This window comes from Temnothorax americanus, unplaced genomic scaffold, assembly GCF_048541705.1.
Source record: "Temnothorax americanus isolate GAGA-0224 unplaced genomic scaffold, ASM4854170v1 Scaffold45, whole genome shotgun sequence".
Lineage (NCBI taxonomy): Eukaryota > Metazoa > Arthropoda > Insecta > Hymenoptera > Formicidae > Temnothorax > Temnothorax americanus.
This window is the reverse complement of record NW_027509602.1, coordinates 1,214,323-1,240,038: the sequence shown is the minus strand read 5'-3', so window position 1 is coordinate 1,240,038 and position 25,716 is coordinate 1,214,323. Positions and strand designations below refer to the sequence as shown.

General features: G+C 37.3%; 1 protein-coding gene across 6 annotated transcripts in view; it reads right to left on the bottom strand.

Moving 5' to 3' along the window:
* Window positions 1-25,716, bottom strand: part of Atg16 (Autophagy-related 16) — a 221,586-nt gene that overhangs the window by 140,942 nt on the left and 54,928 nt on the right. The window contains exon 9 of one of the 6 annotated variants that reach the window (XM_077416794.1): window positions 4,618-4,765. The exons of the other annotated variants lie outside the window; for them this stretch is intronic. Within the exon in view, the coding sequence (XP_077272920.1) occupies window positions 4,754-4,765 (12 nt within the window). The 3' untranslated portion in view covers window positions 4,618-4,753. Of the gene's footprint in view, window positions 1-4,617; window positions 4,766-25,716 lie in introns of those variants that run through there. 6 annotated transcript variants of the gene reach the window in all.

The window sequence follows — 25,716 nt, the reverse complement described above, 5'->3', positions numbered from 1 at the left end:
CTTTCAAAAAGCTGTTTAATTATTCGCAGGACGTAAGTTCGCCACGAAAAGTATTCACGTTTAAAAGTTATACAGTTACGGACAACACATAATTGTATCAAATTACTATCAATCGGAAAATGGCACACATGTCGTCTTACTTTTTCTTTATAGTGCATTAAAGATATCACATACGTGTATGTGTGGTTATAGTGATAAACAAGAGCCTCGTAACGATAATATTTGCGCGCGCTGTCGAGGTAATAAGGACTATCTTATCAAACATAGAGGGAGTTTTACAATATCCATAAGTTTGGTTCTGTTCAAGAATATTTTACGACTTCCTCGAACTTTCCGCGATCTAATGGAACGTATGAGCTATTATTGAATGCGTCCATTATCCTAATCGCGTGACGCTATATAATTTGCCTTAACTGCGCAAGTATATGTATATATGGATTAACTTAATATACGAAACCTATCGCACGCGTGATTTTACGATGTAACAAAATTGCGTGAAAGATTAAAAAGTGTTTACGATACTATTATCTGCCATCTGTTACAATGAATTATTTTATTTTTTTGTTAGTGCTAAGTATTCAGCATTACATATCATTAAATTTTGTATTAGTACTAGAGAGAGGAGAGAGAGGACAGAGAAGGCTGATATCAAAAAGCGAAATATTTTAGCTCTTTACGACCAAGATGTTGCAAAAATGTAAAATTTGACAGTTAATTCAATAATTATCATTACGCTTCAAAACTGCCATTTCAAAAATCAATATAATTTTCAGAAAAATGTTGTTAGACACTACGTGGCACATTTGTAAATCTCATCAGCAACACGAAAGGTTAATAATGAAACCCGACCAACCAACCTTAATCGAATAACAAATTTTTATGTCCCATCGTTTCTGCATGTTTGCAAAAAACCCGCGCTCTCGAAATTTATAGCGGCGTTGATGTAAATGCTGCGTATTTCAGGTCGACGGAAAACTGCATAGAATGTCGAACAAAATTGCGGAAACAATATATTCGACGAGCGACTGGATGAATAAATGGCCGTGACTATCGATTTTCACGGATCGATAGCTGGCCACGGTTGCCTTCAACCCTCGGGGGCCAGAATCCTCCCGTCCGTCACCGCCTATTGGACCCAAATATCGTTTATTGCTTTCGGCCTAAAAACAATGCCTTTACGCAGTCGTCGTTCTCAACGCAATGGACGTACATACTCGCCGAAATTGCGATAAAAGCCACTGCGCGGCGAATCGCCGCGGTCGTTAATCGACCGTCGGTAGTTTCATTACAATGTTGACACGATGTGGAACAACAACGGCTGCAGTCCAGTCCCGACGAAAAAAAGAAAAAAAAACCAAGCTAACGTAAAAGATACTCAAACAGCTTATACAGAATAACTGCGTGTTCACGAATGAAATTGCAATAATCACTGAACCTCAATGTTAATTTCATGTTGCGCAAAAAGCGCGATAGAGAAATATCATACATAGATATATATAATTCAATTGTCGTAAAAAGCATAATAAATAGTTTACTTTAATTTATATAATACAAAGCGTCATCTTGAATATTTCGTAATAACTCATAACTTTGTTCCACAAGAAATTTACAGTATGTAAATTTCAAAAGTTCCATTATAATATTGAACAGGTTCAGATATTCCAAATTTAAGACCTTGTAAATTTTAGCAGATATTGAATCATAAATGTATTTAAAAGCTGGAATTGTAAATCCGTAGAAATCAATGGAAAAACTAGAGTTACATATTTCCGCAATTTGCATATTTTTCCCTTCATGAAAAAAACTAGATATTAAAAAAAAAATCAAGATAAATGCAAAAAAATACTATTTTGCTCACATTTAATGATAAAAAAAGACCAACGGAGCGATCCAATCAGTAAGAAGAACCAAGCATATTCTTATTCATTCGTCGGCGCGTAAAACTGGATCCAAACAAGCAAGCGAGCGCGAGCAGACACAAATGAACAATTTGCACGAGTGTGAATGGACTGGTAGCACTCGTTGAAACAAGTTATTCATTTGTGTTTGTTCGCGTATATATAAATCTGGCTTATACGCGTGTAAAATTAAGAGTATACTTTTCTCGTATATATAAACTTGCAAATTTTATTATATTATTTCTGCAGATAACAAAACAGAATATCATAAATTAGAATAAATGCGCAATCGTTATCAACTGATTCCTTATTGATATAAAAATTATCTGTCCTTTTTTCGTTCTGGCTATGTTTTCCTTGGTTAAGTGTAGCTTAACTAATTTAGCCAATCCACGTCAACGAGAATTGTAGCCCTCTAAAGCTGTACCCGTAACCAAATGAGATCAAAAATTAATTCTCAATTATTCTGGACCACCTGCCAGCTGAAAATAGGCTGCGTCGTGAAAGAGAAGCTACATAACGAATCGCGAATAGCCATTGAACAGGAATAAACTGCGAAACGCCATACCGACACGTAGTACGTGGATAAAACATTTCGTTATTTCGGAATAATTCGGCTTCATATACGCGAGTGCAGACGTTACATTTTAGTTTAATGATTTCTGATAATGAACGCGTGAAGAATTCAACGTGGCGGTCGTGCCACGCCTGCAATAGTCGAGTGCTCGTAACAAGGATCACTTTGAGTCGTCAATGGAAATTATACCGGAGAGATGCGTCAGACACGGCGGGGTAATGGGGGGGAGGGGTACCTCTTCAAGAAGGATAACGGGGGAATAGGTAGTCAGTGGACGTCGCTCGTGGTCGGAATGAAATAGAACAACGTAAACCAGGAAGCGGTGAGAAATGGAGGATAGGATTCATGAACGGAGTGGGATGCAAGTACCGATCGTTCTCAAAGCTCCCTCGGGATGGTGAGATACCCGCTATTGGTTACTCCATTGCTCATCACAACGTACTAGAGCAAGCTCGAACAAAGCTCTCGAGCGATGCTTTTCTTATGGTTGCCTAATCTGGCTTAGAGAGAGAGAAAGAGAGAGAGAGAGAGAGAGAGAGAGAGAGAGAGAGAGAGAGAGGGAACGTATAGTAAAAGACCACTCCCATGCTCATTTCCGTCGGTCCAATTTACGTTAGCAAGAATCCTGTTACACCGAAATAAAACGATATCTCAGATAACGCGGACAATTGCAATCGACCCAATGTATCTAACAAGTATGATCAGCATTTCATGCTAATGTCAAAAATAAAACGAAAGCTAGAACATGAAGAAGTCAAGCGAGAAAAGAAGAACATGTAAAAATACGTCATATTTTGGAAAATTTTGGGAGAGAGCATGACTTCCAGCTTCATCACGTTTGAACAATGGTGACTGTTTGAAGTCGTTCGACCGGAAAGAATGCAAGCGGACATACATCACGCAAGACTGATGAAAAATTTGAGCGGAGGAAACATTTAGATCTCCGAAAATAAAAATAGCAACGTTGTAGAAGTTAGAGTGCTGTAAGATACTGTAATGAAAAATACACACTTATTTCTTACAATTATTATATCCGCAATTAAAAAACGCAAAATGACTAGTTACGCACAGATAGTGGTCGTGAGCAAAAATGCAAGATTTCAACAAATAATAAATTTTATAAATTCTATCAGAATATACGTTCAAAAATATTATTACAGATTCCAGTATAAAGTCGGGAAATTAAAGAAATCGATAACATTCTTATAATAATTGTTAGCATCATTGATTGATATATATAGTAAGACCGTAGTGAGAATACAATCAAAATGTAACAAGTAAATTTTCAGTTATATTTCCATTAATTTCCATTGTCTCCCGCAAAAAAAGAATTTTACGAAAGTGTCAGCCAAACGATTTTGCTCGTATGTCGCGCTAATTCGGAAACGCCAAACAAATGCGGTGACAAGTCACCAATTTCCTGGTGAAGACTACATGTTTTATCGGCAAACATGTGTCGGCATGTTCAACACACACGACGAAAGCTCCTACGCTACAATAAATCTGCGGCCTGCATCATAACCCGCGGGATAATTTTAATTAGCTCGGTATAAATCCGCATGTATCGAGAAAATGAAATCAATCCGGTCAAAGAAAGGACTGCAGAACTGCGGATGATACACACAGGCACTCAAATGGCTCTCTCCTATCCCTCGCAGTGCCCCTTTAACGCGCTCTCTCTTGTCGGCGCGTGTGTGCGGTCGTGATTGCCGCCACGTGATTGCAAGAACACAATGCAACAACTGTTGTTGATGACACGTTAAACCATCATCCGGTCCAACTCATCAGCCTTTGTCACATATAAGTGAGTTCAATTATATGCGCCGTACGCGTGTATTAAACACGAAAGCCGGTAACAGAATAGGCGCGAATACGACTATTATATTCGTACGATAGAGCAAGTTGGTCCAGCATTCCCGTCCATTCGTCCGAAGGAATGAGGAGGGAAGGAAGAAACAATAAGTGTGCGGGGGGGAAGAGATGAGAAAAAGAGAAAAAAAGAAAGAAAAGAGAAGAGAAAGAGAGAGAAAGAGAGAGAGAGAGAGAGAGAGAGAGAGAGAAAGAGAGAGAGAGAGAGAAAGAAAGAGAACGGAAAAATAGTTTACCTTTTTCCACCCCGACCACCACCTATTTTTTTCCATGTTTTGCTCCCTTTCATCACTCGCTCGGCGGAATAGACGGGCGCACTATGAAGAAAAGAGAGAGGGAGGGGCCCCAGATATCCGTCTGTTTCACTTGAAAAAGGCACTTTCCGCGGCAGCACAATAACCAGGACTGGTTAGGTACGTGCCTGAAATAAAACGGGACGTTCGTTCTTAAATCTTCTCTCGCGCCGGGGAGCGCGCGCGCGATCGCCGTGTTTGGATAACGAATACGATGAGCCATAACGCGTGGATCCCTCACGCGAATTGGATACCCGTCGTTGTTCTTTCAGTACATCTCTTGGTAAAAAGAAAAAAAACGTCCACGCGTACTTATTTTCATCAATTCGAAAAGGTAGCTCCAGATATAATACTCGCTTGTGCAGTGAAATGTAATTAACATGGACATGTTATTACGTTTCGTTTGCCCACGTGTATATAAGAGCTATACGTAATCACGACAGTGTAATCTCCGCTTCTCTTTATATTTTTAATGATAAACCATCATACCCATGTACACCTAAATTTAAAGATTAATGAAACTATGCTCGATAGCATTATTTTACTGACTTTGCGTTGACAACTTAATGATGATAGCATTATTTATCATCATAGATATGATCATAGATTAGATAGGTGGTGTAACGTAATGCAACGCATTTGCCAGGCAAAATATAATTTCAATTGGGAACATTGTTAATGCATTACTCCAAGAGCATGTAAGACCTCATTACAGCCGGACACGTGTGAAGGAAGGAAGAAGATTGATAATTAAAAAACAGAAAGTATAGAAACATCGTGGCTACTATAAATTTCAATAACGATTCAAAGTAACGTTGCTGAACAATAATGCGCACGGGGAACAATGACAGATTTTAACACAATAATGTAGCATCCTCTGGGAATCGAGTCGCTAACAAATTGGCTGGTACCTCAGAATTATGATTAATAGGTCGTATCCCCGGGGAATTAAAATGAAATTTTACTCGGCGCTCGTGTACACGGCATTATCATCCTTTATTGTTCGCGCATGAGTGCAGAGAAAGAAAGAGAGAGGGAGGGGGAGGGGATAGAGAGAAAAAGAGAGAGAGAGAGAGAGAGAGAGAGAGAGAGAGAGAGAGAGAGAGAGAAAGAGAGAAAGAGAGCGTCGAAGGAATCGCGCGTGTCAGAATCTTTGACAGGTGCATCGCATTCTATTAGACTTCTCTCTCATAGATTGAATTAAATTAAATTCTGCTCACGAGCGAATTAATTTTCCCGAGCGGCGTTAGAGAAACGGAGAAAAGAATCGGCCGCGCTAGACGCGCTCAATAAAGCTTACTCGTTAAATCCGTTACACGTGGTAGCGAGGCCTGGGCGAGGGATACAAGAAGCCTCTAACAAGAAGTGCATCCAATTTCAAGACGTATTTAACGTGCCGTATATCATACTACGATACGTCCGTAGTGGTGCGTGGATGTCCTTCGGCCCCGTATATTTCTTGTGTATTTCGTGTCCGGTTTCCGTCGCCGCGCCAGCGAGATATAATGCTTTATGTCACTTTCTTCTTGTACACGCACAATACACGCGCGGCGGAATCATTTATCCGCTTTTGAAGGCAGGAAGGAGAGAAACGAGAAGAACATAGCGCCCGCCCTTTACACGCGAGTCACGCCTGGCCCGGCAAAAGCATGGGATAGAGCGATTTTTTTCGATGATCCCCCGTAGATAATTTAGTGCGTCGCACAGAAGAAACGCGTGGCCTTTCGCTGGCTGTCCCGCGAGAACAACATTTCACCCCGGCTCGATTCCTTCCTGCTCGCGCAGTTTCGTTCGCCGTCTCCTCTCCGACATTGCTCCTCGCTATCGATCACTAAAAAGCGAAGTTACACCTTGACGATAACGATATAATGCATGCTATACGCGCACCGTTTTCGCGTCCTTTTACCTTGACAGGTAAAAAAAATTAACTAAGCACTCTTATCGAGGAAAATGACAGGTTTAATAAATTTCTTGTTGCGCGAGTTTAATTATTTTTGCCGCGTTTAAATGCCGCGTTAATTGGGATAACGCATGACAACGTTGTCAACGTTATTTCATTGTTTAATGAACGTCCTCATTTGTCATGCGTCGATGTACATACATCAAACTGACACATAATAGCACAGAAATTCTATTAGAGTTGAACAATAATTGCCGATTTTTCATTCCGCTCGTAATATTATAATTATGAAGGAGTACATTTTACGTAAATTTATATTAAATCAATTGTTGTCGTATCGAGTCAAATAATGTCAAATAAATCTAATGGTATGATATATTAATTTGCTAATTAATACAATATAATAGGACATAGATTTATAAAATAATGTTTATTACCACTGTATAAATTATCGTATTATTTTACGGCATTATTAATATACATCGAATTATATATATTTTATGCCAAACTGATAATAAATAACGAATGTTATTAAAATAATGGGAAGTCCGATTTACAATGGTAACAGAAAGTACAAATACATCTAAAAATCTATTGTAATTGTATAAACGTATAACAAGTCAGTGGTTTAATTAAGAATATTTTTTTCTTCGTGATTACGATTCTTTCTTTAAACGAAATTACATCGTAAAAGTATTGCCCGCTGTTAAATCGAGCAAGCTCAGCGACGTAGAGTCGTATATGTAAGGACACTCAGTCGCAGGGAACTCGAATTACAGTGGAAGAAGAACTAAAATGAAGATTATTTTCGCACGATGAACCTCGTACGATCGCAACGGAAAAGAAGCGGCAATGTGAGCGCGCGAGCGCGGATTAACTAACATAGGGTAAGATGACTCGGCTCAAAAGTCGTGCTAGTTCCGGAAGTAGCGCGTAGCGTGTAATTCGTCCGTCATGTCCACGTACGCCGGAGCCAGGCGTCGTCGCCCGGTGCATGTGTACGATACATATCGCCGTGTGCACACATTCCGTGTGGATCGCATTACTGCAGCGCGCCAGTGTCCGAAAGGGGAAACGCTCTCTCGAATGACCATGTCTATGTCGAAAGACTTCCCTCGAGTTCAAGGATCGTGAAAAAGCGACGGGGGACAGTGTCGGAGGATGTCCGGGCGGATAATTTTCCCTTAAATACAGTCAGCAAGAATAGCCGGGTCCTTCAAGTAACGACTCCGACCTCTTCTCGTTTCCTGCAGGGTTCATCCTAAAAGATTTCTCGCAGAAACTACGGCATCCGACGTTAAAAAGGAAGGGTGGTAGGGTCGTTTCCTATCTGTCGGGGTTTACCCCGTTGCTACAGGCCCCCCAAGGAGCGTATGCCGCTCTTTCTATCTAGCCCGCGTGCCCACCCTCTCTCTTTCTGCGCTTTGGTCTCTCTCCCGGAGTCCCGGAGTCTCCTCTCGAATCTCGTCGCCGCCGAAGAATCTTCGCGAGTACGCCACCCGGGGCAAACCTTTGTCCTAAATGATAAACTTTACCCGCAGGACTCCGCCGCAGAAAAGTTTCCTTGTCCGCCAATAGGGAAAGCATTTCGGAACTTCGATACTTGTTTTACGTTAGCCTCTATCGTCCACTACCGTATACGTACTTGAAGTGCGCTTAAAACATTACTTTCTTCACATTGTGATATGCGAGTACATTGTTCTTTCAATTAATTTATCAATAATTTTCCAACAGCGAATATGTTCCGCAACAGTGAAAATTGATCATTACTCAGAGTATAGCCATAAATCTTTCAACTAATAAAAACGCTATTTTAAGTAGTTATGGATAATTATACTAAAAATTTTTAATAAATTTTTTAATTAAAATAAATAAAGAAAACCTTAATCAATCTTCAAACAAAGTTATTTTTATATACTCTTTTATATATTTAACTGTGTCTGTTCTCGTTTTAACGGAAAACGATCAGTCAGATTGAGACAAACAATAATTCATGCAGAAATATCCGAGTTTGACAGCTAATTAACAATTAATTTTTTACAACGATTGAAGCTACGTGTTCATTATTTTAATAACGCGATGTGTACAGCATATAAGATAAAGAGAATTAACAATTGCTAGAGAACGCGGATATTAATAAATCCGCTTCAATTTCTGTATTGTCTAACATTTTGTTCGAGTATCCTCAATCTTACAAAAGACTCGACATTCGATGATCCACGCGGAAAACTCAGTGATGGACAACTGGTGCGATTATACGTTAGCATGAAATGGCAGCTTGAGATGTTCGTGAAAATGCAAATACAAAAGCCGTTGATAGATTGATGAGCATGCTCGTTAAATGCATAGCTTCTCGGAAGTATGGATCATAGCCGAAGGAGAAAGAAATTACGCGAGAAATCCTCTTAGCATTTCAGTTCCAAGTCCATTTATAAAGCACGAAAGAATCAAATACCCGGATTTATCTTATGACGAAAGTGTGAAGAAAAATTAGTATCTGTTTTGCGATAATTGTAAAGAAAACGATTCCGTGAAATTGCTATACTTATGTAGTTATATGTAAACTATTTTTAAAATCACCTAAAAGTAAATGTTATTATATTTCTAAAAGATTTCTTTTTTATCTATTACGTGAACCTTTCTCACTCACTCACTCACTCACTCTCTCTCTCTCTCTCTCTCTCTCTCTCTCTCTCTCTCTCTTTCTCTTTCCTCTATTCAGGCGTCTATTCAAAATGTATAATTTTCGTAAATAATTGACATCATCTATATATATATTTTTTAAAAACGCTCTTCTCGATACCGAAGAGATAATTTAAAAAAATACATTTTTATTATATCTTTTATAAGGTTTTTTTTTACGAGTTCTAAGTACAATACGTATTACCGTAATCCAATATAAACATGTAATTATCGTATGCATATATTATAGTTCATATTACGTTATCGCATATGCTAGCATCAGAGACATTTAATCTTTAAAAGACCTATTCTCATTCGTCGCAAGATACAGACAACACAATTGCATAGCCTGAGGATTAGATTTAATTCGTAGGCGAAATGGAAAGAAAATAGATTTCCTGGAACTTTCCATGTACGGCGAGCTGTGCCTAGGAAGCGTATAGACGTTAAAAGTATTCACACGAGAATATATTTCCCGTTAAACACACAGCAACATATAACGAAACAGTTCTAATTTGCTCGAGTTTGTCCTTTAGCGCGGATATTGCACGAAATTAAAAAGGGGCGACGCGGATGCAACGAATTAGCTCAGGTGGTCCGAGTAGGCGTAAATTGTTCCGACGCACATCCGTGCACTTCGCTCGCCAGAAAAGGTCGGAAAGAGACGCGGGGCAAACACACGGGATTGAGCACACATACAACGTGTTAGGATACTCTTTAAACTTCTCTCGGTGTTCGGCGGGGAAAAGAGAAAGAAAGAGCAAATCAATATGGGCGCGGATAGCATGCGCGTTGCAACGCATTGGGACTTTGCGAACTGGGACGCATAAAATTCATGTCTGTACGTTTTTAAAGACGCACATGCGCCATGGCCATGGCGCATTTACTGTTCGCGGCTTGATTTTCGCGGAAAACATTCGCCTATCGCAACTATAATCCGCTTAAAGCCCGTATCTGACTACCCGATTAGGATTAAGATTGGATTGAAAATTAACCAATCGGAGCAAAAATTGTGTTCACAAAAATTTAGATTAATCTTCTTTATTCTGATTGATTAAATTTCAATCCAATCTCAATCACAATCTTTAATGTAATATGGGCTTTAAATGGATAACGGATGGAGCTGCATGCGCGACGGAATTGACCAGGGATCGCGAATCTGGATAAATATTAAATCCGCATACGGTCAAGTATCCAACTATTTTTCACGAAAATGCACATCTTATGAACTAACTGTGAGGGTTACTATATATCCACCCTTTTTTTGACACATATAACGCGATTGATATTGTGATATGAAACAAAGATTACGTTGCTTATTATTATGGTATAATTTATACAAAGTATTATATTGTAGTATCGAAATTTTTAGTCAATTTATCTTCGGTCATATTATAAAATCAAATTGTAATGTGAGATAACCTGCAGAAATAAAAACAGAGTAAATATCGAATTTATAACAATTACAGCAGAGACATATTAAAACAAAAATGGTATCCGTGGTTATACACGTAATATAATTATGACATTAATGAACCACATTTAATATTTATTCCGCGAAATTCTTGTCTGTTTAATATACGCTATATCCATTATTCAAAAGAGCCATTATTTTAAAACGGGCTGTAATAATGTATAAATACAGGCTAATTGCTGTATTAACCCTTTACCCTAGCTAGCCACACTTATTCTCGAGTCCTTAATTCGCCACACTCCGGTCTATGAGACCGCTCGACTGTGCTGCATTGTCATTTTCATTCTAATTAATATTTTCAAGCTTGTACTGTAGAAATTGGAAATACAAACTTTGAATAAAATGTTTATGATAAATATCAAGTCAAAAAAATGATTTGAATTTACTGAATTTATTATAAGAAAACTAAAAAATTATATATATGTTATTATGTAAAAACTAGAAAACCGAAGAACGGTTCAGCGGTCCACTGGATCAAAATGTGGCGAGCTAAGGATTAAGATTCCACGTTCGCGTAGATATAAAATACGAAGGTTATAGATATTACGAGTTAACCATCCTATAAATTAATTGTAAAAAGATTTAAATTAATACAACTAAATTTCATTGAATTAAAATCTCTTATTATAGACTAGCGGGCACCGATATACGCATTTTATGCAGATTTGTAAAATGATGCTACGGGACGTGGAAAAATATTCAATCGTAGAGGCGGTCAGATCGCGGTGGGAGAAAAACGAGAAAAAGAAATTCGCGCAGCTCTTTAATTACGCATCGAAGTATGGCTATTCCGTCTGTGGATTGCATGTCCACTGCTTATAAGCACGTTGTCCCTCCGGCGGTAGCTTTGACGAGAAGAACGGCGGTTTGCACAGGTTTTAAACGAAAAATGATATGAATTAATTGAATCGAGTTTAATCGGAATAAAGCGGGCAAATACGCGTTTCCACTTATACATATATACATATTACGTGTAACATGGATGTCGCAACATTTACAAAAGTATTTAACTATAGAGCTGGTAGAATGCAATAAAATAAAGGTTCGAGAGATTTAACTACAAAGAAAACTCCCCGACGTGCTCGAAATATCGCACCAATTACCAGATTAGTTCTAATTGTACTCTCGCACCAATCCCGGATGAAAATGATGTACGAAATATGTTTTACCAATTATCACTATCGTCGCTTTCGTGAAGTTTTAGTGGCTTATTACATACTGTTATTAAATAAGCGGCAAATAAGCGAAACACTATAATTACTTTACATTGGAGTAATAATAGACAGAATCAAATAAACCAAGATGTCTCCAATATTTGCATTGTTCCTACAATATCTAGTCCAATAATATCAAAGGTAAATTATGAGAATGTTTAAATATTGTAGAGCATGTGATTCAAAAATTTGTTAAATAAATTATTATGTCAATATGCTGAGGAATAACGATAAACGATGCAATATAAATATATATACTCAATACAGTTATTTATCAATTATATTAATATCAATATACGATTTACGCGCGCGATTATCAGTTTTATAGACACACCCAATTCAAAACTTTGAATATTATATGTAATAATATTAAGCCGCGCAGTGAGTTTACCCAAGATTAAAAAGTCGACTGATCAATTTAATTTGGGTCAATTGGTTTATAATAATAAGCGTGCTATTCATCGCTTGTTAGATCATTTAATATAATTATCTCGGAAACATGCGCGCCAAATTCACTCAATCACAATAATTATTCATACAAATTCTTGTTTTCATTAAACGAGCGTAATTTAATGAATAAAGTACGAGTTACTGCTTTTTCATTAAATAAATCAACATTTTAACAATTCTATATAATTTTTCGTACGCTGAAGATAAGATTAATAGGTACTTTTAACACGTAACGTGATAAGATGATCATTGTACTATATGGTACAATATAAAAGTGATTGAGACCATTTGCGCACGCATTCCCAGGATATGCATAAATATTAAAGAATTTTACGTATGAAGCGAACTTTGAATTTTAATTTATGATTAAATTTGTATCACGTTCCACATTACTCGCATAATCAAAATAAGATCATATGAAGCAATGCAGGAAGCACAGCCCATGCAAGTATTATTAATTATCATGTACAACGTAATATATGTATAATATCATTTATAATTGAGTATAAAATGAAACCATGATACTTATACACGAATAAATTGGATTTATATTATAAATACTTCATGGATTTATATTACATATATATCTGTTTTAGTGAAAATTAATTCTGGAAAATTAATAATAAATAGTCGTACACACATATGTATAGAAGATATATCTAATCAATTTTAACCACATCTGTGGTCTATTTTAACCATTTAATCTTCTCTTTAAAAAAATATAAACACAGTTAATTGCTAAACAATAAACGTTTGAAAATGGATAGTCTTTCTCCGATTATATAGGTTTTGCAAATAAACAAAAATTTATATATTTAATTTTTAATTTAAATTTTGCTTCTAAAATATTAATCTAAGTTAATACAAATTTATTTTGTACAAGTATAGAAAATAAAATAAAATATAAAAATGCTTATAACTCATTTAATAAATATTGAAAAATAAATATATATAAAAAAAATTCCGATCTCCAATATTTGCTGACGCAAAAGTTATCTCTAATTTCTCGAGCATTTGCTATAAATGAAATTTGGTATTGGTATTGGTTAGATACGTTTCATTTATGGAAATATATGTACCTACGAATTATAAATATGGAAGCAGGAGTGAATTGTAAAAATGATGGAAGGGACGGTGCAGCGCCCTATATGAACGTATCCCAGAGGTTCTCCTTGATCACGGTAGTACGTCTTTCACTTATGAGCATATAGCTGTCCGACGGTAGCTTTGAATTTCACAGAAAGCGAACCGCCGTCCAAGCTTTAATTGAATCGGCCGAAATTAATTTCAGCTGTCGCGCCCTCGGAAACTCAGAAGACGGGCGAGAACGAACAGGAAGCGAGAGCTTCCGGTCCTCCTAAACCCCGAATAACGCGCAAATTGCTTAGGGAGATGAATGTCGCTGGCTCTTAAACTTCAACGCCTCTTGGAAGAAATGAAATCATACGCATATACGGAGAGTACTCCGAACAGCCACTGCGCGATATTTTAATAGGATATTCTGGCGAATTTGAATCGAAAATCCTAACTAGATCGCAATAATTCTCGAATTAGAATTGTCTATTGCATAGTTCACACAATTAGAATTGTAATTCCGTTTACATACGACTTGTTTTATTAATTTTATTTTAAATAATATTGATTTATCAATCATTAACTTTAACCTGTATCAAATATTCGTCTGCCATAAAATATTTGTTGTACATCGTATCTCTTTTATCTCTTTGATTCGTTTCAAATAATAACAAATTATCAATAAATGTGTGTAGATAGGCTATGAAAAATTAGGGTAAAAAATTGGTGTATTGTAAAACTTAATATTTCTTAATTAGTAATCATTAGCGTGTATGTTATGTTTTTAAATTAATTGAAAGATACTATATGCAACTGCAGTAAATAATGTTGTGGTGTTTCCAAAATAATATTTCAAGGAAAATATTGTGCTCATAAAAAGATTACAATTAATATCGCAAGTAACAAAATAATAAATTACTAAAATACATTCCTTACCCCAGGGTTGCTCCGCCGTCGCGTCGCCCGATATCTTCCAAGTCTCCTCCTCCTCTTAAAATTCCTTGGTTGTTCTCACATAGCACAATACTCGCGAAAATGCGGTTAATCATAACCATACATACACTAATCATAAGAATATGATATTCGCATAGCACTCGCGACGTTAAATATACGACGTTAAAAGTACTTTACGAAAGAATAACGCGAAAAAAGTAAGACCGCACAAAGTTATAACTCACTCAACATTCGCGACGTCTCACGAATTAGCTCTACAAACGAATCTCAAACAGCGAAGAATTTTAAAACGCACAAATGTCGACTTTATTATATAAAGTCAAGTAACCCAGTTGGCAAATATTAAACTATAAAATTAATTACGATTATAATTCGTATACCACTTCATACTAATCCAAAAAATAGACGAGAAATTCTAAGCGCGATAAATTCCAATCCAAACATCATAAAATAAATAATTACATTTGCGCGTAAATATCGCGATAAAATGGCAACGTTCATGAAAATTCCACCCCCTATCACTTCTATCCTATCTGATCCGCACTTCGATCCGTACTTACCATTAGATAAAAATCGCACGAAATATTTAGTAACGACTGTTACGAATCATGAGAATTAGTAGTGCAGAATAGTGATCGCATTAATATATATATATATATATATATATATATATATATATATATATATATAATCGTGCTAATCATTTAAATATATTTAGATGACTACTGTTTAACGTCTCTTCGTACTTTTCGCGAACGCGTCAGGAAAGGTAATGCGATATACGGAGCGACTCGCGTCGCTGCCGAGTCCTCTAATCAAGTCGCGCAAACATAAACAAAACGACCGAGAACGATGTTTAGATATCGCAAAAACAACTACCGAAGGCTATATATCATAAAACTTTTAACGCAAATATCAGCGTATAACGGGTTATAAAATAAATATGTCGACTATTCCATTTCGTATTCTGAATCGAATTAGACGAATAATCTCTCACATATCAAAACTCGTCTTTAAGAATAAAATCTATCTCCGTTCTAATAAAAAAAATTATTTATGTAAATTAGTACGTATTTTTTCCCATATGTATACGTTCCAAATATGACAAAATTGTATAACTTTGATAAATGTCAAATTTGTGTATTGATTTTAATAAATCAGGAAATTAAAATTAAATCATCGCAAAACATATGTGACGAATTATTTTTCAAATTATGAAAATTATACGTACAATTTTTTATTTTCTTCAGTGCGTAACAATTTAGAAAAAAACATAAAAAATAAATCTGTATTTTCACACACCAGAGATAAATTATTCTTCAAAATATAAATTTAACATTAAAAGTTTAATAATTCTTTAAAAAAGTTATATAAATCTATTAAATAATTAATCATATATTCTCCAATTTTGATAAAAAAAAAAGAGTTAAATAATTTACTTGCATCAGTTAAAATGTAATAAACTTCACTTAATTCACCTAATTCGGAAACTATTATATGTATAATCCCGCAATATTCAAATTTTCAACTCCAATTAATCTCTAAAATATATAGGTACTATTAAAATATTGCACGGTGATTGTGAAATACTTTGTGTACAGGTGCGTATTATTATCAAAAAGAACCTTCTTTTCGTTTTTTGCGAAAGTATAAGAGTTCCGTATCGCATTTATTATAAGTTTCATTAAAACGTATTAAACATTAAACTGTTGAAAGCGAGAGTATTACGATTAAAACCGCTCTAACCACACCGATAACCGATTTAAACTCCAATTTACTAGTAATTTATTATAGTAGTAATTTATTATACCCTAAATGTTTTTCTTTTTTTTTTATTTTTTCTATATCACATTTTAAGTGCCACATTTGCGTATAATTTGTGTTACTACTAATATGTAATCGGTTTAATTTTATTTCTATATAGGTTTAAATTTTATCTGTGTACGTATTACGTAGAAACGACAAATTTAAACTACCACTTATCGCATTATATGCAGCTTACGAAAGTGGTGAATCGCATATCAAAAGAAGTTATTTATCCCCAAAAAATATGTGGAACTAAAATATCTCTAATAACTACCTTTCTTAAAGCAAAAGCACTACTTTTTAAAGTGAAAAACAAAAATAAAAAACATTTTTAAAAATAAAAATTAATTTCAAATTCGTATTAAACAAATTGTACGCAAATAAAAATTAAGTACCGGTTCGACATTATAAATTAGCTTCGTGAATTTTAACAAACAGTACGAATAAATAAACGAAACTGTTAAATACGTTTTATTCCACGGCTATCGCGATAAATAAATGAAATAGGCAATGCAACAGGGGGTCGCATAATACGATTTAACCCAAAGAACATTCGACATATAATACGGTGCAATAACAGGCACCATCGCAACATTGAGGTTACAATAATAATTCCCTGCGCAAGACCGCGATGCAGTTCGAACGAGAAGAACGGATCGTTTCGACAAACCGGAAGCTGTCGATGGACGCGAATCGATTCGCCTCTCGTTTATCCCGGTGCATGGCACTCGTATCCTGCGTCCATACGCGCGCGTACGGGATTACGGTATACAAAGGATTTCCCGCATTTACGTGGCTCGAATGCAAATCCTCACCTCGCGATGCGTTCCCGACGGGTTCTCGACTGTATTTTTTCTTTCTCTTTCCCTATGACAATGTGCACGTTTCCACGTGCGTGAAACTTTTGATTGTGTTACAAGGATCCAAGGCTGATGTAGAATCTCTGTAGGTATAGGTTTGAAAAGGGTTCTCGTGCCGCGCGACCGCAACCAGTGAGATACGAGAGTGATCCTATATACGTCAATGTATTTCAAAACGCTTGAGTAATTGGCGCACTCGTCATTTACAAAAAAAAAAAATAGAGACGTACAACAATAAATTTTCGAAAAAAAATTTCGTTTATTCGATAAATAGTAAATCTGAATCAAAGTCACCATTCTATACATTCCATAATTCAAGCTATAAAAATTCCAAGCCTTTTACGATAACTTTTATCAAATTGAGAGAATAAAAGTAAAAAGAAAATGAATGACTCCCAGGTTACATTCATCTCAATCTCGAATTGCATTTTGTAAAGCTGATTAAAAGCAGATAAAATATTGAGTAAAATTATGTAAATGTTTCGCCTGTGGATAACGGAGTTATTTATTTATTCATATATTTACACAACACACGTTTAAAATCTGTTTCGCGAATGTAATCTCTTAACATTAAGTAGACCGTAAACCCTGCACACTATCTTTATTCATATATACCCTTTGGAGCATATACTTCGAATAAATAAAAGCAAAAGCATATCCGCTCCGTTTTATTCATGTAACCTGCTACAACCTGTAACTGTTTGAACGCAGATAAATTCAAGTTTTATTGTAGTAAGATCAGAAACACTGTTCGCTCAATTTCGTTCTCGGCATCGATTTCAACAGTTGCAACGTCCGCATGCACGGCATTCGCATTTGCCCCTCAAAAAACGAGAGAATTCGGTGATACCAATAACGTTTTATATTGCATCTGATATAGGCTCTAAAATAGAGAAAATGAAAAATCCCGCGCTGTGTCTATTAGGTGCTCATGCCAGCTTAAAATAAAACAGAACCATAAAAGAACGTATACAGATTATTCTAGATACGTCATGCAATCTTCTAGAAAACAGATTTTATCTTTTAGGAAGCATGTCGATTGGATATGTTGCTGAGAAATCAAAGTTTCTCAGTGAATTTTAAGCCATAAATAATTGAAATTCGAAATCTTGACGAGTTAAATTTCAAGAACATAAATACATAATAAAATCATAATCTTCAGATTATGGTAATTTAAAATAGGTTTAAATAGAGCTGCAAATATCTGATTTAAAATTTAATCGATACTAAATATCAATAAATTATATTACTCAATATTATTCATTATCAGAATAAATCAGTACCGTCATATTGGAGAATAAACGATGATTTGTGTTTCTTACACATGGTTTGTATGAATAGAATTATTTTTTGGGATTATATTAAGCAAAAAATCTGTCAAATTATTGTAGATTAATAATATCCCGCGCGCAATTCTTTCTTTTATTTCTGTTATGTTAGATTGTAAATTGAAAACGTTTCTCGCACAGAACAGAACGTACGCGCGCATTTTCGTTTGGAATGTTGGCCGTATTCGACGCGCGTTCATATAATTGCCATCCCTTCAAGAATCGCGCGAAGGTTTCGACGTGTGAGCTCTAATTATCACCTGGCATCGTGCTATTTGACGTACAACTGGTTATTATGCTTTTACACGTGCGGTAGCGACGAATATCTCGCGGGTTATATATGATGGAACATCATAAAAGTTTCATATGCCTCTTAAAGAGCATGCTCGGAAATAAATCAAAATAAAACCGAAAAATATATCGGCTAAATGAATAAATCAGCAGTGTTTTAATAATGCAACTATGTACACGCTGAACGCATATTCCCTATTCCTTCGGAACTTATTGCGTAAATTACGTTTCTTTACTACATGCATATTATGTATATCTGTTACTGCCGCACAATCGCGTTACTATACATCACTCCAACGGCTAGTCATATTTAATCGGTTAATGATGTTACACGTATTTATGTTATACACACACGTACATTCTGAATTCATGCGTGAAATGCACCGTATATAACAATAGATTACAAAGTTTAATAATTATAATTTCTTCTCTAATTACAAAACCAAAATATTGTTATTTCTTTTGAATAAAAGTATATCAAAAGCGTCCACCAGAATATTATTATCGTGAATTATATTGTGATATAGATATATATCAAGATTTATATCACAATAATTAACTTATTTATTTGTAATTCCATTTTATTATTAATTGTAAATCTGTTAACGTAACCGGAAAAATATTTGTTTTAATTAATACTTATGTTTGACATAGCATGGCATATTGTCAAATGTTAAATCGTGCATAATAAAAACAGATCAGACAAACTTCTTTACCGTAATATAGTGCCTAGATTAAAATTGTTAATTTTCCAGGCAAGTCAAAGAACCACATAAGAGTTAATTAGCGTAATTATATAGATTAGCAACTATTATTACACTAAATGCAGGTTACGATAAATACTCGAACCTTCCGGGTTCGTACTGAGTATACGACACTCATTTTTATCGTCAAGCGAACATACCAGACATGCCAGAGCTCTTCCGCTTTCCGGTTCTAAATTGCAGAAAAGTGCGACGCAGTGATCAACGAGTGAGATGAATTTTCTCACTTGAGACATTCCGGCGTTAATGTCGTCGCCAAATAGTTCTTTCACGCTTCCAAACGACGACGATAAAAAGATGCCGGTCGGAGAATGAAAAAAAAATAAATAAATAAATAAATAAAATGTTGTTCAAAATTATTGTCGGTGCTTCGCTCTCTTTCGAATCTGCATCGAAGAAACACACGGTCGTTCACACGGGGCCGGGAGAATTAAGCTGGTTTACTAAAGTGGTGGTAACGATAAGTGTTCGAACACTCTATTTTCTCCGTGGATTCGCGCGCGGGGACGTACGAGCGTAATTGCCGCGAGCGGCACGCCAGTAGAAATTACACCGAGTTTTCCGAGTGTTACGCGCCAGCTCGCGCTAACGCGATCTCGCCGAGAGAGGATGTTCTCCCGCGAGGACGTCACGTGGAATTGGTGCTATTATCACGAGCTTATCGTTATCGTTGCGAGCGCGGTAAAAGGAACTCTCTCCGCGGCTTCGTTAGAGTCCCCTTGAGAGAATCTCATCGGAATGATATTACGGTGGAATAATGAGGTTGAATATCGTTACAAGATATATTGCAATGCGAAATTTCAATCAATGTCAATAATATTCCCGGATTACGAGGAAATCGCTTCTCGTGACATATCGGGTACAGTTTTATACGCATCCTTGCGACATACGCGCCGAAAAAAAAATCAATATGCAGATAAACAAAAACGTTGATATACAAAAATGTACGTAAATGGAGTTATATTTTACGATTGGCGGTTTAACTATTTGTCGTATGCTCCCGTATGATTTCAACCATATATATTCTATAAAAATAAACAAATTTATTAATTTCAAATTAAATCCATACATCCCTTGACAAAATATCCTTTTGCTTATTTTTCTATTATGCATACATTTCAAATATGTAATGTTATTTAATTTCTTTCAAATATGTAATTGATAATCATATATCTTAATTGTCAATAATTTGGTTTGTTTACTGGCAGTGATAATGCATAAATATAAAATTTTAATTGGAAAATTGCAAAAATTAATCTAGTATAAAATTTAAACTATTATAGAATTTTTGTAATCTTTATACCTACAACTGCGTCGTTTGATAAAATTATTATTTTTTTAAAGAAGTTAATTGCTATATTTCTTTTCATTTTCGTAATTAATATTAAGTATTTTTGCAATTAAAATTGAAATTAATATTTGAAAAGCAGTATTTGCTTGAATATGAGTTGAATGTTATACGTACGATTGCATTTTAAAAAATTCGATTTACCGACATTTTTTAATTTCAAGTTGCTCATAAATCAAGAATCACCGATATATCCCATTATGGCGATAACCACTATTATAATTCTTTCCGGGGCGTATCCTCAAGTTGAGAGGAGCACCGACAGTTCTGAAACAACCTGCATATTTTAATCGCGCAATCGAGACAGCGCTGCATCCACTCCCGTGTTATTTCCATGTTAACAGTTTAACAAAGTGCCGTGTAATTATTCCTGTCGCCCGAATCCGACGCGGCCCGTTATACTCCACCGTGCAGCCGTATAAGACTTGCATAGCGCGTTTGTAGCGTGTTGCAGCGCGGCATAACCCAGTTATTATTGAACAGAGTTTTCAGTGGATATGCAAAGTCGGGACGTTGTAATAAAAGTTATCGCGAGAGGATTAACGGACCACGGGATCTAAAACTTAATCGTGCGCCCCGCGCGACGAAAGTGCACTTGTCGTTTGCGCCGACTTACATTCCGGTAGGTGCGCGTGAGGATTATTCATTTCGCCTCAACAGCCGTTAAGGGAGCTCGGAAGACAAGGTCGGAGATGGCGGACGACGAAAGTCGGTACGTACCACGGATCCCCGGGTGACTATTTCAGCACTTGAAATCTCGGTTTGCTAATTCCGCGCGCTGCTCGCCGAAGCGTGCCGGGACGTTTCCAAGTGGTTTCTAAATTACTCTCGCTTAAGTCTCCACGTAAACAAAGTGCTCCGGACTGCGGCATCTGTATTACAATGAGGCTGAATGAGGTGACTTTTACGTCTTTTAAACAGCGAACAGCGCCCGTCGCGGAGAGACAAGAGACCGCGTTTAAAACGCGAACCGGTACAATTCATTTTGCGCGTTTAATGGTAACAATAGCGCAAACCGTTTTCCGCTATCTCATTGTAATTTAAATCAGTTTCGGTTTAAGAGTCAAAATACCGCGAAACAAATTAAAATCTGATAAACATTAAATATCTTGTATATATATTTCAAAAAGCTTAAATAAAATATTATTAAATTTGAGCTACAAGACGTAAATAACAAATTATTCGCTCTCTTAACATTCTCAAGTAACTCTAAATAATTAACGCGTAGAATATTAATCGCAATTACGCTAATCTAATGCAGATAACAGCAGGAGTCTCGCATTACATACGCATTATTATAGTTTACCGTCTAACTGGACTGCAGAGTCATGATATACGTCAACTTGGATATCGAGTTGTCCATTGTAATGGCGGTGGCTTTCACGGGAGAGAACTCCGCGTGAGTGACGGTCATGCAAATGTCATAAATACGTGTCCATCGCAACTGTCTCTACGCGAAATAGAGAATTTCGCGCGAAGATGAATTCTGGCGTCTTTCCGAGTCGCGCGTGCCGTGCGTCCCAATATATACGATACACAGCCGAAGTCCGATATGCGAAGTCGAGGAAACCTTGTAGATGCATGCAGCCGTATCGCTTTCAACGGTATCTTCTGTACCAGTAGTACCACCCGAGATAGCTTCGAAATGTTCCCTCACGTCCCTCACACCCTTACACCACCCTTATACCACCCTTATACAACCCTTGGCGTCGATCTTCGCATCGATTCTCGCTCACCACGTCCTCGCCCTTCTCCTTCATTCCTGCTCTGTTTCACTATAACCCTCGTTCGCGCGGCGCAAAGCAGATCAAATATCCACAGGTTGTTGATTTTGTTGACTGTGTGCGTGTGCGGATAGCAATTTGGCGCTACGTGTCAAGGCACACACAAAGCCGTATGCAGCAGAATCTGAATCGCCGACTTCCTTACATTCACGAAACAACATTGTGGAAACGCGATCACGAAGAAAGTTAATATAATTCCATTAATCATCTTTGAACAAATGATTGGATATATTTCTTCTCAGATTCCAGACTCAAGTCTTCAAATTAAATTGTTTCAATTAATTGACTATAATATAACTTTTTATAAAAGTATCGTAAAAATGTAATTCGTTTTAGGTGGTTTATGAGATAGTAATAATAAATATCACGCATGCGACAGTTAATTCGTATGGACGATCTAAATCCGAACGTATTAAATGCGTGAAACCAATGTATATTATTGTTAATTACAAGCAGCACAAATCCACCGATTGATTTGCAGAATTTGTTGATTAATTGGTAACTGCATATATACAGGGTGTTCACGTAAAATCTTTCCCTAATTACAAAACGTTATGACTGACATACTATTTTAAGTAAAGATATATGCGGTTTGTGGCATAGCTAAACTCGCCAAGTTCCCGTGACACTACCAAACCTCTACGTGGGCACTTTTCGTGGCTTAGAGCACATCTAGATGATATTCAATTTCTGCCCAAGTGCGTTGACCAACATCTCTGGAAAGATTGTCGCGATAACAGCAGTAAGTAATCTCGGCCGGCCTTTAATGTTTCAACGGCAGAAAAAACTGCTTTGCAACTGTCGCAAAGCAGCTTTCTCTGATGAACGCAGCCATTATCTGGCACTAGAGATGTATAAATTGTATCTTTGACATAACCCCAGAAAAAGAAGTGAAGTTATGTCATGTGAGCGTGACGGGCACTGTGTATACCGGGATGCGCTACATATATGCCTTTAGTATACATACACATTTTATACAAATCGATCTTTCGCTCAACTCGAAAAAAATAAAATATTTTACGAACATTTTATTAAATTAATTGAAGTAGGGAAAACTATATTCGTACCTAATTGGTATGATAATAATATATATAGTAAGTAGAGCAAAATAAATTGCAAATGCCCAAAATAACCTGCTGGAAAAAGTCATGTAGGAGCTCGGCAATCGGAATATACTACGTAATCCCGAACTTTGCTTGTCAATTTTGAAAACTGACAGACAGCGAGTGCTCGAAGTTGAGCCCTCTCTCAAGCCCAAACAAGATCACACTTCAAGCGGCCGCGGCCGACGACAAAATTCAATCATCGAGATCGCGACTCCGCTAGATCGACCTGGCCGACGACGAGCTCCATCCCATTGGTTTCGCTAGCACAGCCTCTCTGAATCAGCCGCATCTGCTTTCAATGCAGTTCATATCGGGAACCTTACGATGTCGGAGCTTGCGAAGGCGATAAGCGGTTGAGAGCAAGAGCGAGAGCGAGAGCGAGAGAGAGAGAGAGAAGGAGGAGAGCGAGAGAGAGAAGAAGGAGGAGAGAGAGAGAGAGAGAGAGAGAGAGAGAGAGAGAGAGAGAGAGAGAGAGAGAGAGAGAGAGAGAGAGAGAGAGAGAGACTTTCCGGGGATTCCATCGAGGATTCGAGTGATGTTCAGCTTGTCGTGCTAACCAGAAGAGCGGAGGAACTACCAATCGAGCGGTTTCGGGATAGGGAGCGAGGTTAGAGATGGAAGTAGGTACTCGGATATGGAAATGGGATGCCCCGGCGCAAATGCGAAGCTCGAATCTATCAATTTCACTCTGCAGGTCGATGGTGGTGGAGGCAGAAAAACTAGACGGCTTCAATAATTTGCTGATTCAAAAAATAAACACAAAGGCTGGAGAAGTGGTGCGATCCCTCCTTGGCCGAGAGGGGGGACCGCGGGATGAAGCAGGGAATGAGAGAGAAGCGCGGCAAAATATTCGATGAACGACTGAGATTGACCTAAAACGGCGAGCAAAAAGACCAAAAGAAAGAAAGAGAGAGAAAGGGCAAAAGATATATGCGTGTGTCCGTGCGTAAATGAAGATTACCGAGTAGAATGGATAACCTTCATCATTCGTACATTACGTACCGCGGGCATGAAAGCTACATATATATTCTAAACGTGTGTGCTTGTATGTAGGTATATGTGTGTTCGGCGGTCGAGAAATCATTACAAGTATAAATTCCACCCACGCTATTCGCCTTCATTCTGCGGACAATCAGATTAAACGGAAACGCGGGAGAGATGCTGATTCGCGAGTACATATTTCGTACACATTGTTAGAAAATCGATACGCATACGACAACTTGTATGCATAGTTCCACTGTGCAGTTTCTGCAAGTTGCCGGGGTGCTGATGGTAGCAGCGGTAGCCGCCGGTTAAATGGTGTCGACTCGATCGTAGTGGTGATGCGCGAATGTGGAAGCAGCCCGCAGGTATAACGCTTGTCGACCCTTTCCAAACCAACCCAGGGACTCACCCAACCCTGGTCGCTTCATCCATACGCAATTAACGCCGTCTTCGTCTGTCGTTTGTATGTCAGACCGCAATATGACACGAGTAATACGCACGCCGCGTGATCTCTGTCGTTGATAATGTGACGCGCAATAGGCCGTGTCGAAGCCACTTGGAAATGGCTGTGCTCCCACAGCCGCCTGTCCCCTCTCTTTACAGACCACCACCAAAACCGACCAAAACCATTCGCTCGACGTGGCCCGTTACCGCGTGTGCGATAACGTGCTCGCAGATGTATGCACGAGTCGCAGTTTGTCGGTTGCACTTCCGCTGCCGCCGCTGCCGCCGCCGTCGGTCGTCGAATTGGGCCGACCCCGTGTCACTAATAGATTCACAAAAGCTTCCGCTCGATTTACGAGCGCGTGGGGCTGCCGCCGAGTGTGTTACGCGACCGAATGGCACGTCACGTGGATTTCAATGACTTGTAACGCGCTCCGATCGTAGTTTTCGGTTGAACGACGCGTATAAATTCCGTAGCACATCGCGTAATTGCCGCATTTATTTATTAATAAAAGATAAACGTTTCTCGATAAAGGTTTTCATTATAATTAAAAACACGATTAGTATTATAATTAATAAATAGTTAATTTAATTACGTAAACAATATTTTACATAT